The sequence below is a fragment of the Petromyzon marinus genome, chromosome 56 (assembly GCF_048934315.1).
Source record: "Petromyzon marinus isolate PM22_M1 ecotype Great Lakes invasive population chromosome 56, UKy_Petmar_22M1.pri1.0, whole genome shotgun sequence".
Taxonomy (NCBI): Eukaryota; Metazoa; Chordata; class Hyperoartia; order Petromyzontiformes; family Petromyzontidae; genus Petromyzon; species Petromyzon marinus.
This window is the reverse complement of record NC_133722.1, coordinates 6,621,881-6,640,255: the sequence shown is the minus strand read 5'-3', so window position 1 is coordinate 6,640,255 and position 18,375 is coordinate 6,621,881. Positions and strand designations below refer to the sequence as shown.

At 52.1% G+C, this 18,375-nt stretch overlaps 1 protein-coding gene across 1 annotated transcript in view; it reads right to left on the bottom strand.

Annotated features, from left to right (window-relative positions):
* Positions 1-18,375, bottom strand: part of LOC116954812 (parathyroid hormone/parathyroid hormone-related peptide receptor) — a 62,050-nt gene that overhangs the window by 34,239 nt on the left and 9,436 nt on the right. The window contains exons 2-9 of the mRNA XM_076052519.1: positions 16,369-16,477; positions 12,325-12,435; positions 10,089-10,223; positions 9,700-9,793; positions 7,265-7,448; positions 3,399-3,552; positions 1,512-1,572; positions 94-160 (exon numbers count right to left, since the gene is read on the bottom strand). Coding sequence (XP_075908634.1) covers positions 94-160; positions 1,512-1,572; positions 3,399-3,552; positions 7,265-7,448; positions 9,700-9,793; positions 10,089-10,223; positions 12,325-12,435; positions 16,369-16,477 — 915 coding nt within the window. The remainder of the gene's footprint in view (positions 1-93; positions 161-1,511; positions 1,573-3,398; positions 3,553-7,264; positions 7,449-9,699; positions 9,794-10,088; positions 10,224-12,324; positions 12,436-16,368; positions 16,478-18,375) is intronic.

Genomic DNA, 18,375 nt, shown 5'->3' with positions numbered 1-18,375 from the left:
CCCCACGCCACCGGGGCCTCCTTGGAGTACGGACGGTTCCTTTTCACACCCGGTGGCTCGTTGAAGGGTGAAAGAAAAGTCACGGCAGCTTACCAGGATGGCCAGCAGGATGGGCACCTGGTAGATCCATTTGAAGTTGCCAGCACTGAGGTCCCAGCACCTGTTTCGCAGAGCCAGAAACATTAACCGTCGTCACCACGTAGTAGTAGTAGTAATAATAATAATAAGAGTAGTACATTTTATCTTGTAACGTGCCACACGGAATTCGCTCGCTCTTGAAGAGATAGAGAGAAAGAACGATGCACAGGCGCGGGGAGGAGCCACGGACTAGCCGGAAAGGCAGCGGCCACGCGGCAGAGCCGGCGCCAACAAATGCCCAAGCTCTGCGTTCCTCTCCGTGTCAAGATGCTTCAGCCAATCGATGAGTCGCGGGGTGAAACCGGAGCGCCTGGGGAAAAAAAAAAACCACGACTTCCACTCTCCCACCCCTCCAGTGCCGGATTATCTTAGTAGCACAAGTAGCTACAGATGCTACGGGCCCCGCACCTTCAAGGGCCCCGCGCTAAACGCTTCCAAGCTCTCAATTCCGGTTCAGTGATTCTGCGCTTGCTCTATTACTATAGTACTATACCGCCTTCAACTTTTACGAACGACCGGGTGTTTAAGGTTAGCGATCTGTCGCATCATCTGGCCGCATAGCGAATGAAAAAATACAATTACTTGACTACGCGAGTAAAACATTCGTGTTCTGTTTTTATTTATTTAGGGCCCCTTTATAACATCAAATGCTACAGGCCCCGCACTTAGCTTCATCCGACACTGCCCCCCCCCACCCACCCCCCCCCCCCCCCCCCCCCCCACTAAGCCACCACCGCCAAAGTCGTGACGTAATAATCCACCGAGCGGCTGGGCTCCAGGGGTGCGTGGCACGTGGCCACGGAGAGTCACACCGGCTGTGGCGAGGCCCCTGCCCCCCCCCCCCCCCGATCTCGTGCCTTGCTGGCGCTAACGCATCAAACGCAGCGTCCGTGGGGGGCGCCACGGTGGCGAGGAGATGTTATCTCCCTCCCCTGGCACGCGGGAGGTTCGTGGGCTCGATCCAGACCCTGGCGATGCCTCCTGTTGTGATCATTGGAGTCATCAAAATTCTCTCCCCTGTAGGCGGTCAGCGGGTTCCTGTTGAAATTTCCTCCCCACCCCTAAGCCAACCCGCCCCGACCCTTCACATTGAGAATCAACTCGCGTTCTATAAATCGGCCCCGTGTGACGATGACGATGACGACGACGATGATGATGCTGCTGCTGCTGATGATGAAGATGATATCGGCCGCTGCGATGAGCGATTTACGTGTGGCCAGGTCGCCTCTGAAAAAAGAGCTCAGCTCAGTGAGATGTTTTAATTGGGTAAGAACGAAAAAAGAGTTGCGTGTGTGTGCGTGGCAGAGAGAGAGAGAGGCTCTCGCAATAATGTACTGTGTATAACATGAAGAACGGTGATTAATGATACGTACTGAGTGTCGGCAAAAGTCGCTCTCACGCTAACCCAGGCCGCCACAAACACAGCTGGCACGCCTGGTGGAAGAGCACACAACGCACACATTTGTGTTTTACCGTGACCTTAAGATCATAAGATGCTCTGGAAAGTAAGATCTCACCCACGAAACGTAGTTTGTTCTCTTCACTCCCCCCCCCACCCCCGGTGTCAATAAAGTTATATGAATCTGATAAAACAAACGAGACTACGATCACCCGTGTAGCCTCCACAGACTTTTGTGGGGCAAGTGCTGTCCGCGAACACCTACGTAGACCGGGTCGCCGGGTTCGTAGCGCAGCGCGCTAACCGCTGCACCACCGCACCCCACTAAACAAACGCGCGCACACACGTAGCCACGTAGACACCCGCACGCACGCACCTACACGAACACAACAACAATAATAATGTACATTTACGAGGCACAATTCATCCAGGGACCTCAGTGCTCCGTGCGCGAAATTTTGAAACGGAAACATTGCAAAGTCCACGGGGCCATGCGTGTGCAGTGATTCTGAACCGTCTATTGCAGCCTGGTTCTCAGAAAGGGCATCTTGCACCCCACCCGCCCCCCCCCCAGCGGTTTGCGACGCCCCCCGGGATTAAGAACCACCTGGTCGACACGCGGCGCGAGTCTGCGCAGAGGAGACCGAAACGGTGGCCGAGTGCCCTGCCGCTGGCTGCAGGGAGCCATTCCCCACGTGTCTTGGAGCAGCGCCACAGGCAGACGCCTTGCTTTGAATGCACGTGGTACGAAAGGTGTCGCCTCTGTTTACTGGTTACTCTGGGGGGGGGGAGGCAGTAGGGCGGTGGGGGCGGGGGTGTCCTTTACCACAGGGGGGTCCCCAACCCCCGGGACACGGACCGGTACCGGTACCGTGGGTTGTTAGGAACCGGGCCGCACAGCAGCAGCAGGAGGTGAGAGCGGTGAGTCCGCACGTGGCCCGCCCCATTATTTTATTATTTACCACTTCCGTCCGGGTCTCTATCCCTCACTGCGAACTTGTCTCAGTCACGTGGTGTTGGTAAGCCCACAAGCTCTAACCCCTGGTAGCCACAATGAGTAAGCCCACAAGCTAACCCCCTAGCAGCCACAATGAGTAAGCCCACAAGCTAACCCCTAGTAGCCACAATGAGTAAACCCACAAGCTAACCCCCTAGTAGCCACAATGAGTAAGCCCACAAGCTAACCCCCTAGTAGCCACAATGAGTAAGCCCACAAGCTCTAACCCCTAGTAGCCACAATGAGTAAGCCCACAAGCTGACCCCTAATAGCCACAAGGAATAAGCCCACAAGCTGACCCCTAGTAGCCACAAGGAGTAAGCCCACAAGCTCTAACCCCTAGTAGCCACAATGAGTAAGCCCACAAGCTAACACCTAGTATCCACAATGAGTTAGCCCACAAGCTAACCCCTAGTAGCCACAATGAGTAAGCCCACAAGCTAACCCCTAGTAGCCACAATGAGTAAGCCCACAAGCTGACCCCCTAGTAGCCACAATGAGTAAGCCCACAAGCTAACCCCTAGTAGCCACAATGAGTAAGCCCACAAGCTAACCCCTAGTAGCCACAATGTGTAAGCCCACAAGCTAACCCCTAGTAGCCACAATGAGTAAGCCCACAAGCTAACCCCTAGTAGCCACAATGAGTAAGCCCACAAGCTAACCCTAGTAGCCACAATGAGTAAGCCCACAAGCTAACCCCTAGTAGCCACAATGAGTGGCTCTCGCTGGAGAGCTTCTTTGAAAAGGGGGAAAGACCCAATGATGAACACCCCCTGCCGCTCCCGTCCCCCCCCCCCCCCCACTCTGGTCCGTGAAAAAATTGTCCCTGGTGCCACAAAGGTTGTGGACCCGCTGCTAGTTTACCCCATCCGATGAGCGTGAAGCCGCCGAGGTACTTCTTGTCGGAGAAGAACGCCATGAAGATGAGGCTGTGCAGGTAGAGTCCCTCGACCAGGATCCAGTAGTAGTTCGTCGCGAGGAAATAGAGGAAGAGCGTCACCACCACCTTGCAGCCCACCTGCAGGGAGGGCCCGCACACGCCACAAACAGCAGCGCCGCTGCTCAAACGATGCGCGGCTCGGCGCCTGCTCGTTCCCAGACGTCAACGACATCGCCCGGCATGCAGGAGGTCGTGGGGTTCGATCGCGACCTTATTTGGAGCTTGCGTGTTCTCTTTTCCCCGTGGTCGCGTGGATTTTTCTCCGGGTCATTCCGAGATGTTAACAACCTCGCCCGGCATGCAGGAGGTCGTGGGGTTCGATCAGCGACCTTATTTGGAGCTTGCGTGTTCTCTTTTCCCCGTGGTCGCGTGGATTTTTCTCCGGGTCATTCCGAGATGTTAACAACCTCGCCCGGCATGCAGGAGGTCGTGGGGTTCGATCCCGACCTTATTTGGAGTTTGCGTGTTCTCTTTTCCCCGTGGTCGCGTGCATTTTTCTCCGGGTCATTCCGAGATGTTAACAACCTCGCCCGGCATGCAGGAGGTCGTGGGGTTCGATCCCGACCTTATTTGGAGCTTGCGTGTTCTCTTTTCCCCGTGGACGCGTGGATTTTTCTCCGGGTCATTCCGAGATGTTAACAACCTCGCTCGGCATGCAGGAGGTCGTGGGGTTCGATCCCGACCTTATTTGGAGCTTGCGTGTTCTCTTTTCCCCGTGGACGCGTGGATTTTTCTCCGGGTCATTCCGAGATGTTAACAACCTCGCCCGGTATGCAGGAGGTCGTGGGGTTCGATCCCGACCTTATTTGGAGCTTGCGTGTTCTCTTTTCTCCGTGGACGCGTGGATTTTTCTCCGGGTCATTCCGAGATGTTAACAACCTCGCCCGGCATGCAGGAGGTCGTGGGGTTCGATCCCGACCTTATTTGGAGTTTGCGTGTTCTCTTTTCCCCGTGGACGCGTGGATTTTTCTCCGGGTCATTCCGAGATGTTAACAACCTCGCCCGGCATGCAGGAGGTCGTGGGGTTCGATCCCGACCTTATTTGGAGCTTGCATGTTCTCTTTTCTCCGTGGACGCGTGGATTTTTCTCCGGGTCATTCCGAGATGTTAACAACCTCGCCCGGCATGCAGGAGGTCGTGGGGTTCGATCCCGACCTTATTTGGAGTTTGCGTGTTCTCTTTTCCCCGTGGTCGCGTGGATTTTTCTCCGGGTCATTCCGAGATGTTAACAACCTCGCCCGGTATGCAGGAGGTCGTGGGGTTCGATCCCGACCTTATTTGGAGTTTGCGTGTTCTCTTTTCCCCGTGGACGCGTGGATTTTTCTCCGGGTCATTCCGAGATTTCGATTTAAAGCTTTCTTGACTGCAAGGATTCACCTTCTTTGGTTCTTTCGGTAAATCATATTCTTAGTTCTTTCGGTAAAGTCACGTTTAAGGGAAACAACAAAATAATAAAATATATATAAAACAATACCATGAGAGATTCGTTCATGAGGCTATCCACATATACAAGCACAGAGACAATTTCAACCGAGAAAATGGATTCTGGCTTAGCAATCATTGGAAAGATTTGATAAACAATTTCAGGTCTTAATTGATTGTTCACGCTTACAGTGGCTTTCAGACAGCATACATAAAAAAAAAATCGTCTCCCCCCTCCTCTTTTCAGAACATAGATGGACTAGTCCGTCTAAATAAACTGCCAAATCGCTGCGCGTGGCGCTAACGTTTTTTATAAATAAATAAATGCACCGTTTAAAAATAAAGAAATTTATGCAAACCGACACACCTGAAGACGACCGTTTGTGTTATGGTTGAAACGTCGTGAGGATTTTTATTGTTTTATATATATTATTATTTTGTTGTTTCCCTTAAACGTGACTTTACCGAAAGAACTAAGAATATGAATTACTGCAGTCACGAAAGCTTTAAATCAAAATTTCTTTCGGTAAAGTCACGTAGAATGAGAATAAAATTATAAAATAACACAATCAAATTCCCGTAGGTCTGTACCTTTCACCTGAAGACGGCCGCTTGCGTTGTGGCCGAAACGTCGTGAGAATTTTATTGTTTTATATTATTATTTTATTCTCATTCTACGTGACTTTACCGAAAGAACCAAAGAAGATCATTCCGAGATGTTAACAACCTCGCCCGGTATGCAGGAGGTCGTTGGTTCAATCGGACCCTGACGCCTGCTGCTGTATATCTGAAGTTTGCATGTCTCTCTCTCTCTCTTATTCTATTTTGAAATCTCGATTGAAAACGAACTTCTTCAGAACTTCCTTTGGTGTTAAGTTTGTTACTTCCGCGCGAAAAGAGTTCAACACACGTACACACAACGCACCTCCGATGAGCACGGTGGGCTACGTACGGTATGAAAGAAGTTCAGCGTACACACAATTGTTTGACGATGGATACACGCACCTTAGATGCATGTGCACATCTCCTATCACATTCGGCTGCCGTGATGATTTTGTGTGACGATCCAATCTTCGCCAGAGTCCAAATTTTTATTATTAGTTTTTTTTTTTAGAAAACCCAGTGGGGACCGTTGTCGTGGTACATTTATGGGGGTAAGGGGCCGTCCATAAATGACGTCAAGCGATTTTGGACGATTTTTGACCCCCACCCTCCCCTCGTCACACGGCGTCACAAAAAGTCAGACCGCACCCCCCCCCCTCAAATATGACGTCACAAAGCTCTGCCCCCCCCCAAAAAAAATCAAACACGCTTCAAATCGCTATAAACTATTGTCATTGTAGTGCGTTTTTAATGTGGCGCTGCACTCTGATGTTGTAGGAGAAAACATTTATTAAAAAGTCTAATTAAGTAGAACGTGTTTGTCTATATTTATGTAAAGTTGCGCATTTTGATGTGACGTCATATTTCTCACCCCCCCCCGTCACGCATCGTCACAAATGCTGACCCCCCCCCACCCGCCCTAGGTGCGTGACGTCATTTATGAACAACCCCTAATTTAAAAAAAAAGATTTAAAAAAAAAGTAATCTCCATTCCGTGTCTCTAGCCGTCAGTGGTGAAACGCGTTTGGGCCCAATCCACCGATTGTCTCTACAACTAGGTGCATCAGGCGACAGCCAGAACCCCGACTCTGCCGATGAGACCCAGAAGGTTGAAACCGGGCCCAACTGCAGCTCAGTTAATATTGGTTCGCACCGCCAATGGGTCGGTTGAAGCAAAACCGAGTGGTTATTTATACGTGGAGAGGCAGAAAAAATTGAGTCTTGCTTACATTTGCTCTCACCCAATGTTATTTTAGATGTTTTTTTTTTTTTAAACAAAAAACATTTCGCTAACTTAACCTCGGATTAAAAAGACGGAAACATCATTTAACATGAAGAAAGAAAATAATCTCCCACCACAAAAAAAAATGTATCCACGCGCATTTGCAGAAATGGGATTACTCAGAAAACCCTTATGTCGAACTCCCGTAACACCGCGGACACACCACGGCAATATCCAGGGTGTTGATGGAGAGCTCTCGGAGGACCCCGTTACAATTTGGGCTTCAAGATTAACGAAGGGCCGCAACAACATTGCCGTGAGAACTCCCGTGGCAAAAAAAAAACATAAATACGATGGAGCCTACGGCTCCCCCCCTACTGCCTCCCCCCCGCCACCCCCTATCCCCCGACCACCACTCCCCCCACCACCACCCCCCACCACTCCCCAACACCCCCCCCCCACCACTCCTACTCCTTCGACTTGCTAACAATGTTGTTGTTGCTGCTGCTGCTGTTGTTGTTGACGCCCTGCTCGCGTACGTACGTATTGCATCTTGTCCTGCGGTGCCTCGCTGATCACGCGGAGCTCGTCGGCCGCGAAGCCCTCGACGTCGTGGATCCCCGAGCGCGAGTAGAGCACCGAGTCCTTGACGAAGATGCTCACCGCTCGCAGCATGAACGACACGAAGAGGTGCGTGTGGATGTAGTTGCGCGTGCAGTGCAGGCGCCTGCGGAGGGTGGGGCGGGGTGGAGTGTGGTGAGGTGTGGTGGGTGTGGTGGGTGGGTGGGGTGGGGTGTAGTGGGGTGAGGTGGGTGGGGTGGGTGGAGTGAGGTGAGGTGGGTGGGGTGGGTGGGGTGTGGTGGGTTCGGTGTGGTGGGTAGGGTGGGGTGAGGTGGGTGGGGTGTGGTGGGTGGGGTGGGGTGAGGTGGGTGGGGTGAGGTGGGGTGTGGTGGGTGGGGTGCGGTGGGGTGGGGTGGGTGGGGTGTGGTGGGTGGGTGGGGTGAGGTGGTGTGGGGAACACAACAACAACAACAACGGAGGAACTCAGATAAACACTTCACATCTAATCACACTTCACTTCGATGGCACAGATCGTGTAAAGATTGCCATGCATAGGGCTTTATAGGATCGTGTGGGGGGAGTGTGGGGGGCGTGTGGGGGAGTGTGGGGGGAGTGTGGGGGGAGTGTGGGGGGGAGTTTGGGGAGGAGTTTGGGGAGGAGTGTGGGGGGGAGTGTGGGGGGAGTGTGGGGGAGTGTGGGGGGAGTGTGGGGGGTGTGTGGGGGGGAGTGTGGGGAGGAGTGTGGGGGGAGTGTGGGGGGAGTGTGGGGGGAGTGTGGGGAGGAGTGTGGGGAGAGTGTGGGGGGGAGTGTGGGGGGAGTGTGGGGGGAGTGTGGGGGGGAGTGTGGGGTGAGTGTGGTGGGAGTTTGGGGAGGAGTGTGGGTAGAGTGTGGGGGGAGTGTGGGGGGAGTGTGGGGGGAGTGTGGGGGGGAGTGTGGGGTGAGTGTGGTGGGAGTGTGGGGGCTTGTGGGGGAGGTTTGGGCCAAAATTTGGCAGGAGTCGTCCCGACGTCACTGGTCGAGTCCACGAGTCTCCACCCCCTCCCCCCTCCCCTGAATATTGGGAACGTCAGTAAATGAAGATCTATCGATTGATCTATCGGCGTTCTCTCGATCGGGGGAGGGGGGGGTTCACGCTCGCCGCGTTTCGTTGAATGACGAGGACCGCCCACGCGTTTGCGGTGGATCCACGGTCGGGGGGGGGGCTAGAGGGTGGGGGAGGGTGGAGGGGAATGGGGAGCCGGGGGGGTGGATGGGGGGAGGGGGTTCAAGATGAGAGGGGCAGGAAGGGGGGGGGGGGCACCAACTGAGCAGGGTCCACGTGACTGGCGCTGCCATGCGGAGAGCCACGACCCGGCAAAGAGCGGTTTTGTTGTCGGAACTTCTCTCGTCCCTCCCCCTGCCCTCCCCCTGCCCCCTGCCCCCCCCCCCCTTGCCCCCCCTCCCCCCCACTGGACATCCGGAAAGACCACCACTGAGCCGTCTTCATCCCAAAAATGTCCTCTCAAACAAATCCGCCAATTACCTAGGGGACCGCTCGGTTCCTCCCAGCGCCCTCCCTCCCTCCCTTTAAGAGTGTGCTCCTAATGTCAGCAGCTCGTTACCTGTATAAAAGACACCTGGGAGACAGAAATCTTTCTGATTGAGAGGGGGTCAAATACTTGATTTCCCTCATTAAAATTCAAATCAATTTATAACATTTTTGACATGCGTTTTTTCTGGATTTTGTTGTTGTTGTTATTATTCTGTCTCTCGCCGTTCAAATAAACCTACCATTAAAATTATAGATTGATCATTTCTTTGTCAGTGGGCAAACGTACAAAATCAGCAGGGGATCAAATATTTTTGTAGTTTCCCTCACTGTACACAGCTCAGTGGACCTTAACCTGATGAAAATAAAAATTAAAATCGCGGTGTCCTCGTTGTCGTCCGTGCTGCTGCTGCTGCTGTCGCTCACTCAGCACCGCGGATCTCCCGTGTGAGACAACAGAACACTTGCCCAGGGCAACAACCGGCCAAACGGGAACCAATCCACGCAGCAACCTTAGGGGGCCGTCCCATAAATGACGTCACGCGATTTGAACGATTTTTGACCCCTTCCCCTCTCCCCTCCCCTCGTCACACGACGTCACAAAAAGTCAGACCCCCCTCCCTTAAATATGACGTCACAAAGCTCTGCCCCCCCCCCCCCAAAAAAAGACAGAGAGACAGACAGAGAGAGACAGAGAGAGACAGAGAGAGAAAGACAGAGAGAGAGACAGACAGAGAGAGAGACAGACAGAGAGAGACAAAGAGAAAGACAGAGAGAGAGAGAGACAGAGAGAGAGACAGAGAGAGAAAGACAGAGAGAGACAGACAGAGAGAGAGACAGAGAGAGAGAGAGGGGGGGGAGCGTAGCGGGGGGAATCGCGTCGCCTCACTTGAAGTAGCCGAGGACGAAGACTGCCACGGACAGGGAGCTGACGGACACGGAGTAGCCCACGGTGTACATCACGTACAGCCGCTCGACACGTCCTGCGTGCGAGACGGACAAAGATCCCCGGCACCGCCGTTGCCGCCTTCGACAGGCCCGCTGGAGGGGTGGGGGGGGGCACGGCACAGTGCCGTCAGCTAGCACGCCCCGCCCGCCCGCCTTTGTCTCCCCGGCAAAAACGATGTTCGCATCTGCGATTGGCACGGCCGGCTACGTACGGCGCGAAAGAAGTTTAAACGCACGGAGCGAAATGAAAATTTCTCGGCGGCGCGTGGCAGCGGCGTCGGCGAGTGGCGCGCGACCGGTTCCTGGGAAACTCCGCGTGGGGTTTGGGGCGCCGAACCTTCGTCCTCATGTGGAGCTCTGGCCGGAGGAACTGGGCGCACTCCGAGTAGTTGGCCCAGGTCTTGTTGACGCCGCCCGCGATGAAGAGCCACGTGCCGTTGGCAGTGCAGTGGCGGTGGGCCATGCCTGGCGGAGGGAGGGAGGGTGGCGGTGGACGTGGGCGAGGGACGTCCCGTCGATCCGAGCGGATGATGATGATGATGACGACGACGACGGTGACGGTGGTGGAGGAGGAGAAGGAGAGTGAGATTGGGAGGAATGAGTTGAAAGGAGAATGAGATGACGGAGAATGAGGTGGAGGAGAGTGAGTTGATTAAGAATGAGCAGAGGGTGATGAAGAAGAATGAGATGAGGAAGAATGAGATGAGGAAGAATGATATGAAGGAGAATGAGATGAAGGAGAATGAGTTGAATAAGAATGAGCAGAGGGTGATGAAGAAGAATGAGATGAAGGAGAATGAGATGAGGAAGAATGATATGAAGGAGAATGAGTTGAATAAGAATGAGATGAAGAACAATGAGATGAAGAAGAATGATATGAATAAGAATGAGATGAGGAAGAATGAGATGAAGGAGAATGAGTTGAATAAGAATGAGATGAAGGAGAATGAGTTGAATAAGAATGAGATGAATAAAATGAGATGAATAAAGAGTTGCAGGAGAATGAGATGAAGAGGAAAGAAAATAGGAATTGGATAAAGAATTAGATTTAAAAAAAAACAATGAGATGTAAAATAATGAGATGAATAAGAATGAGATGAGGAAGAAGAATAAGATCATTAACCGATGATTAAACAAACCGATTCGTAATTTATATTGGGGCCAGATCGCGCGTTCCACGTTCACTGCGATGCCACGTGACCCTTCCGGTGGGACCCCCCCCCCCGTCTGACCCCCCCCGTCCGCCCCCCCCCCCCTATCCCACCGGGCCCCCACCCCCCTTATTAATTAAATAGCGACACGCAAACCGCCCCCCCCCCATCTCTCTCTGCCTCTCTCTCGCGAGCGTGAGGCCTGGGGCGGAATTTCCCCTTTCACCCCCCCCCGCCCCCCCCGACCCCCCTGGATTGCCCTGGTGAAGCAGTCAAATGTCATCTTAGCCACCGACAGCGAGCGGATGGCAATACACGTGGCAAAAACAATAAACAACAGACGTCAACAACAACCAGTCAACAAACATCAATCAATTAAGGGGGTGAGGAGGAGGAGGAGGAGAAGGGAGACCACCTTAAGCGCATAAACGCCGTGCAAAATAAATCTATCCAGTGGCAGTATTTGTCAGCTTGAGAGAAAACCAACGAGTTTGAGAAATCCCCGAAAGAACGCTCCAGCCTAGAAATAGCCACTCGACTGGGAGAGAGCCTCCACACGGCACTCACTCACTGGCTCACCCTCTCACTGGCTCACTGGCTCACTCTCTCACTCACTGGCTCACTCACTGACTCACTTACTCTCTCACATGCTCACTGGCTCACTCTCTCTCTCACTCACTCTCTCACATGCTCACTGGCTCACTCCTTCACTGGCTCACTCACTCTCTCACATGCTCACTGGCTCACTCTCTTACTGGCTCACTCACTCTCTCACTCACTCACTGGCTCACTCTCTCACTCACTGGCTCACTCTCTCACTCGCTCGCTCACTCACTGGCTCACTGGCTCACTCGCTCGCTCACTCACTCACTCGCTCGCTCACTCACTCGCTCACTCACTCACTGGCTCACTCTTTCACTCGCTCGCTCACTCACTCACTCGCTCGCTCACTCACTGGCTCACTGGCTCACTCTCTCACTCACTGGCTCACTCACTCACTGACTCGCTCTCTCACTCAATGGCTCATCCACTCACTCACTCGCCCGCTCACTCACTGGCTCACTCACTTACTGGCTCGCTAAGTCACTCGCTCTCTTGCTCTCTCTCGCTCTCAACGACTCCTTCTCTCTCCCTCTCACTCACTCACATGCTCACTCACTGGCGCACTCTCTCACTGGCTCACTCTCTCACTCACATGTTCATTCACTGGCTCACTGTCTCACTGGCTCGTTCACACACTCACATGCTCACTCACTGGCTCACTGTCTCACTGGCTCGTTCACACACTCACATGCTCACTCACTGGCTCACTCTCTCACCGGCTCGCTAACTCACTCACTCGCTCGCTCGCCCTCTCTCTCGCTCTCACCGACTCGCTCTCTCTCCCTCTCACTCACGGACTCACTCGCTCGTACCCTGGTGATTGAAGTCGTAGATGTATTCGGGGCAATGAACAGACACGAGGCTTCCGAGGGTTCCCGCGGGCCAGCAAATAATCCCGTCCCATTCTGGGGAACAGTGGCGATCTGCGGGAGCAAATGATGCGCAGCACAAGACGGATTCCTCAACCTGAATCATGCGGCTCGCAGGTTAAATCGCCAAACGAGGGACTTCGATGCCAACAGCCAAAACTTTCAGTTAATTTTAACGTTACCCCCGTGAGCTAAGAAGGCACTTGAATCGGGGGTTGTCATCGACCAAAAGCATCGGTTTCCCTGGCAAACGCAACATAATAGGTCGCGATAAAAAATTTTTATTAAAAGGAATACACAATTAAGGAGGGGGGGGGGGAATGGCAACAAATCACGTAAATGTAGAGTGTGTTACGAAGTTATCTTTTAAATATTTCACTAAAGTGAGGATCATGATAAAAAGAACGCGTTGCAAATAAGGCACAAAAAACGCAAATGGTAAAATAGTTTCCCCGAGAAACATCAACATTTAAACCTACAGTAATGATGGCAACAATCGCGATATTGCACCCGAGTCAGAATAACGCAGCGTCTCCAAATAACGAGCACGTTGACGGTGCAGACGGTGCCAATCATGGCAATGGTGCCGACGGTGGCAATGGTGGCAATGGTGGCAACGGTGGCAACGGTGGCAATGGTGGCAATGGTGGCAATGGTGGCAATGGTGCCGACGGTGGCAACGGTGGCAATGGTGGCAATGGTGGCAACGGTGGCAATGGTGGCAATGGTGGCAATGGTGGCAACGGTGGCAATGGTGGCAATGGTGGCAATGGTGGCAACGGTGGCAACGGTGGCAATGGTGGCAATGGTGGCAACGGTGGCAATGGTGGCAATGGTGGCAATGGTGGCAATGGTGGCAACGGTGGCAATGATGGCAATGGTGGCAACGGTGGCAATGGTGGCAATGGTGGCAATGGTGGCAACGGTGGCAACGGTGGCAATGGTGGCAATGGTGGCAACGGTGGCAATGGTGGCAATGGTGGCAATGGTGGCAACGGTGGCAATGGTGGCAATGGTGGCAATGGTGCCAAAACAACGGCCGGGCTCGCAGTTAACGGGTCCGCCAATTCGATTCGCTCGAGCTCCCTCCACGGTGGCGCGGAAATCTCCGAAAATCATCTCCCACCCCGCCGCCGTTCAGCCCGCCCGTCCACGCGGTGTAAAAGGGGGAAAGGGGTGGGGGGGGAGGGGGGCGGTGTTCTTCGTGTGCGAAAAAACGAAGAGGTTTTTTTTTTTTTACCACCCTTTGTGTCAATGAGACGGGAGTTGTGTTGAGATGTTCACACGCCAAGTGAGTATCCTCTCGCAAGGAATCAAGGTAAAGCGGTAACCCGCAAACAGTGCTCGAGGTGAAAATTGCAAACAAACACTCAGCCGGTCATCCTGGCAGCAGCAGCAGCAGCGGCGGCAGCGGCGTTCAGCTGGCCGTCGAACAACACCCAGAGCCAGATTCGCGTAAAAACTAAAGTTGAATTGTCGTCGAGGGCTCGGCGGATTTTGTTTGTTGAACTTCTTTCGCACCGTCACGTAGCCAACCGTGCTAATTGGAGGTGCAGGGAAAAGGACAAAAATCTGTAACGCAAAACGCAGTTCTAAAGAAAGTATTGTTGACAACCTAGATGATTAAAAAGTGCAAAGCTCCCAGTAGCTTCCTAATATCGGAAACCGAAGAGCGTTCCAGACGGCCGCGGAAGCGCAGCTGAGAGCGCGCGACACGGTGACCACCGTCTTTGTTCGATGGCTGAATCATTGGTGCAAGGTGTCTTAAATCATTGTTTTAAATCATTGTCTTAAAGCATTGGTGCAACGTGTCTTAAATCATTGTTTTAAATAATTGTCTTAAATCATTGGTGCAAGGTGTCTTAAATCATTCTCTTAAATCATTGTTCTAAATAATTGTCTTAAATCATTTGTGGAATGTGTCTTAAATCATTGTCTTAAATCTTTGTTCTAAATCATTGTGGTAAATCATTGGTGCAAGGTGTCTTGAATCAGTTTTAAATCATTGTCTTAAATCATTGGTGCAAGGTGTCTTAAATCATTGTCTTAAATCATTGTCCTAAATCATTGTGGTAAATCATTGGTGCAAGGTGTCTTAAATCATTGGTGCAAGGTGTCTTAAATCTTTGTCTTAAATCATTGTTCTAAATCATTGTGGTAAATCATTGGTGCAAGGTGTCTTAAATCATTGGTGCAAGGTGTCTTAAATCATTGTCGTAAATCATTGTCTTAAATCATTGGTGCCAGGTGTTTTAAATCTTTGTCTTAAATCATTGTTCTAAATCATTGTGGTAAATCATTGGTGCAAGGTGTCTTAAATCATTGGTGCAAGGTGTCTTAAATAATTGTCGTGAATCATTGTCTTAAATCATTGGTGCCAGGTGTCTTAAATCTTTGTCTTAAATCATTATCGTAAATCATTGTCTTAAATCATTGGTGCAAGGTGTCTTAAATCATTATCGTAAATCATTGTCTTAAATCATTGGTGCAAGGTGTCTTAAATCATTGTCTTAAATCACTGCTGCCTCTGTCCACCCTGCAGTAGTAACGGGTTCCCCATAGTCGTGTTGTGTGTGGTGGGGTAGGCTTTGGGTATTCCCACCTCTTCCAAGATGGCTTGCCAGCATTGGAAGAGTAGGCCAAATACCCTCCACGAAAGGGGCTCTCTTGAGCTCTTCCTCCAGCAGGGCTGTGTCTGTACCTTTAACTATCATAATTATTATCATACTCTTTGGTTCTATTCGGTAAAGTCACGTAGGTAAAAAAATAAAACAACAAAAATCACGACGTTTCGGCCACAACACAAGCGGCCTTCATCAGGTGAAGGGACCAGACTGTCTCGAAGACTGCGCTGGAGTGAAACAGAACCTTGGTATCGGAGAAAATTATTCTTTGCAAACCCACGGGTTTTTATCAGAGATTTGTTCACGAGGCAATTCAGATCTACAAACACACAATTTCAACGAGAAGATGGTTTCAAATTAAGCAACCATTGGAAAGATGTTCTAAATCGAACCAAACATTAAACTAATTTTTCAATGGTACAGTATATTTTTCAAGTAGTGGTATCCCAAACTTCTTAAAATCCCCTTTTCACACCACCAGCATGTGGACGCTGCCGTGCCCCCTCGCCAGCCTGCACAGGTCGACCCCCTCCCTACCTCTCATCATGCTAAGTCCGCCTATTAAAAGTCAAATTTACATGCTAATTCCTTTGTCAAGGCACCTTAATTACTCTCACACAGCTTAAAGGCCGTGGTCTGAGCGTGGCTGTGTTTCACTCCAGCGCAGTCTTTGAGACAGTCTCGTCCCTTCACCTGATGAAGGCCGCTTGTGTTGTGGCCGAAACGTCGTGATTTTTGTTGTTTTGTTTTTTACCTACGTGACTTTACCGAATAGAACCAAAGAGTATGGATCCTTGCAGTCACGAAAGCTTCAAATCTAGAAATAATTATTATCATAATACTGTTATCATACTAATTATTATTATTATCATTATGTTGTCATATTAATAATCATTATCATCATACTATTATCATACTAATGATCATTTTCATCATACTGTCATCATAATAATGAATATTATCATCACACTATTATAATAATGCTAATTGGCACCGCAAATATTATCATAACAATGGTCATTATTATCATCATGATTACGATGTTTTATTTACCACCGAGATATCCACGTTGAGTCAAAGGGGAACCCTTTCCTTTCAGCAGCCTCCTGCCACGTAAAGTTGAGCACAGCACCAATTCTTTCGGCCAATGTAAGGGGCCATTTTGTTGATGTCACGTGGGAGGGAAAGAGCCGGGAGAGAGGCAGGAAGAACACGTCCCAAACGCCCGGAGAAAACCCCCGGGGCCGGAGCGAGGGGGTAACCCTGCCACCGCCCCCTCCCCCCCCCTTCTAAACCCCTGGTGGGTGTGCCCCCCCCTCCTCCCGCCACCCCCCCCCCCCCGTTGTTGGGGCAAAGGCTTCACCTGATGCCGAGACGCCGCCCGTCGAGTTGATGCGCTGCTCGCATCTCCTCCTGGCGTCCAGCAGGATGGAGATCTGCTCTTCCTTCGTCAGAACGTCGTCGGCGTCCACCTACACGGAAGTGTCGGAGAGAGAGAGAGTGAGAGAGGTAAGAGAGTCAGAGAGTGAGAGAGAGACAGCTCTCCGTCGTGCCACTGCATCGCCAATGCCGACAAACGAAAGCGGATCACGAGCTGTGCCGGCTGGAAGCCCTGCCGGAGGTGGCCTTCGCAAATGTAAAGAGGAAGGTGCTTTCTACTCCTACGTGGTCCGGTTTCACCAACAGGACACCCTGAGGAGCCACAAGGACCATGCCTGGAGGAGAGCCCCTGCCCTGCGTCTCTCCGGAGAGGCCTCGCTGGAGGCAACTCTACTCCAGCCCGACGTACGACCGCATCGGCGACCTCGGCTGGAGCATCGCCCACGGCACCGTCACCACCGACGCCTCCCTGGCGCGCTTCACCGACACGTCCCCGGAGTGCGGTTCTGCGGTAAAGTGGAGACGGTGGCGCACCAATACGTGGAGTGCAAGAGCCCGGACTCGCTGTTCAAGGTCCTGAGAAACATCCTCCTAAGGTTCAGCCTCCACTTCTCCCCGACGGTCCTCATCTTTGGATACCCGAAGGGCGACGGACCCCAACATCTTCAGGGACCGGTCAACGTGCTCGTCGGCTATGCCAAGCTCGCCGTATACAGGGCGAGGAAGGTGGCCCTGGAGGGGCAACGTCCGGCCAGCAGCCTGGGAATCATCCACGCTCTGGTCGGAGCCAGGGTGTGTGAGCCGGAGTTCCGCCGTGCGCGGCTGACCCACGCCGTGCCGGCCTTCAAGGAGCGGTGGGCGCTGGAGGAGGCCGTGTGCTCGGTGGCAGATGACGGAGAGCTCTGCGTGAAGATCTAAGCTACCCGTCGGAGGCCGTAGGACTGCGAGAAGGGCTAGGTGCTGATGCAGCACTTGTCGTAAAACATATATGTATAATAATATTACAACTATTACATAGAAAACATAGGGGGAACATTGACATGGAGTAGGGATGGAGGGGGTAGAGAGAGAGGGGGGGGGGGGGGTAGAGAGAGGGGGTAGAGAGGGAAGGGGTAAGGAGAGCAGAGCGTGAAATCTATTGTGAAATCTTTCATTTAAAAAGTGTGGGGGGGAGGGGGGGTTACATGAAGAAAAGCATAAAAAACGAAATGATGAACGAAGAAAAGTGCCGACTACACCGAGAATCTTCTTGTTTCTCTGACCGGAAAAATGAAGAGAGTGAGAGAGAGAGAGTGAGAGAGAGAGAGACTTTTGACTTTTAAACAACTTTTATTGCCGCCAGCAGCAACAGCACTGGAGGCGATTCCGATATGAAATACACAAAGTCACCAGCAACACAAATACACAAAGTCACCAGCAACACAAATGAAAACAAACGCTATAAATCCACGCGCTGTAGCGCTAAATGCAGCGCGCACAACACGAAAGAAAAGTCACGTGGTGGTGGTGGTCATCGCGCGCGCCACGGTGACGAGCGAGCGCTTCAGAAGGTGAACACGTGGGGTGGTGCCGTCCACGCTGGTACAGAGAGGGGCTTGTCCGGCTCCCCAGCGCTCGAAGAAGACGCTCTGAACATCACCGACATGTGTGTGTGGTACGTGGCGTGCTCCAGCCGGAGCCGCGCCTTAAGCAGGCCCCTGAACACTGGAAGCAGCACAGATCAGCCGTCAGTGTCACCTTCCAGCATCTCGCTCTTCGTTCTGTAACACCGCCAACTTCGCCTGAGCACAGGGCGAAGTTGGCGAGGTCATGGCGCTTGTTAGCCAGGTAAGGCACCACCCCATATACGAAGCTGCTGTTGTAGAAGGGCACCCCCAGTTTCCTGAAGATGTCCCCCAAAAGGCGGAACATTGAGTTTGAGCCGCTGGCAGCGGAAGTAAATGCACCAAGTCTGTTACCCCCGGCGAGATTCGGCTGAGCCACACGGCCG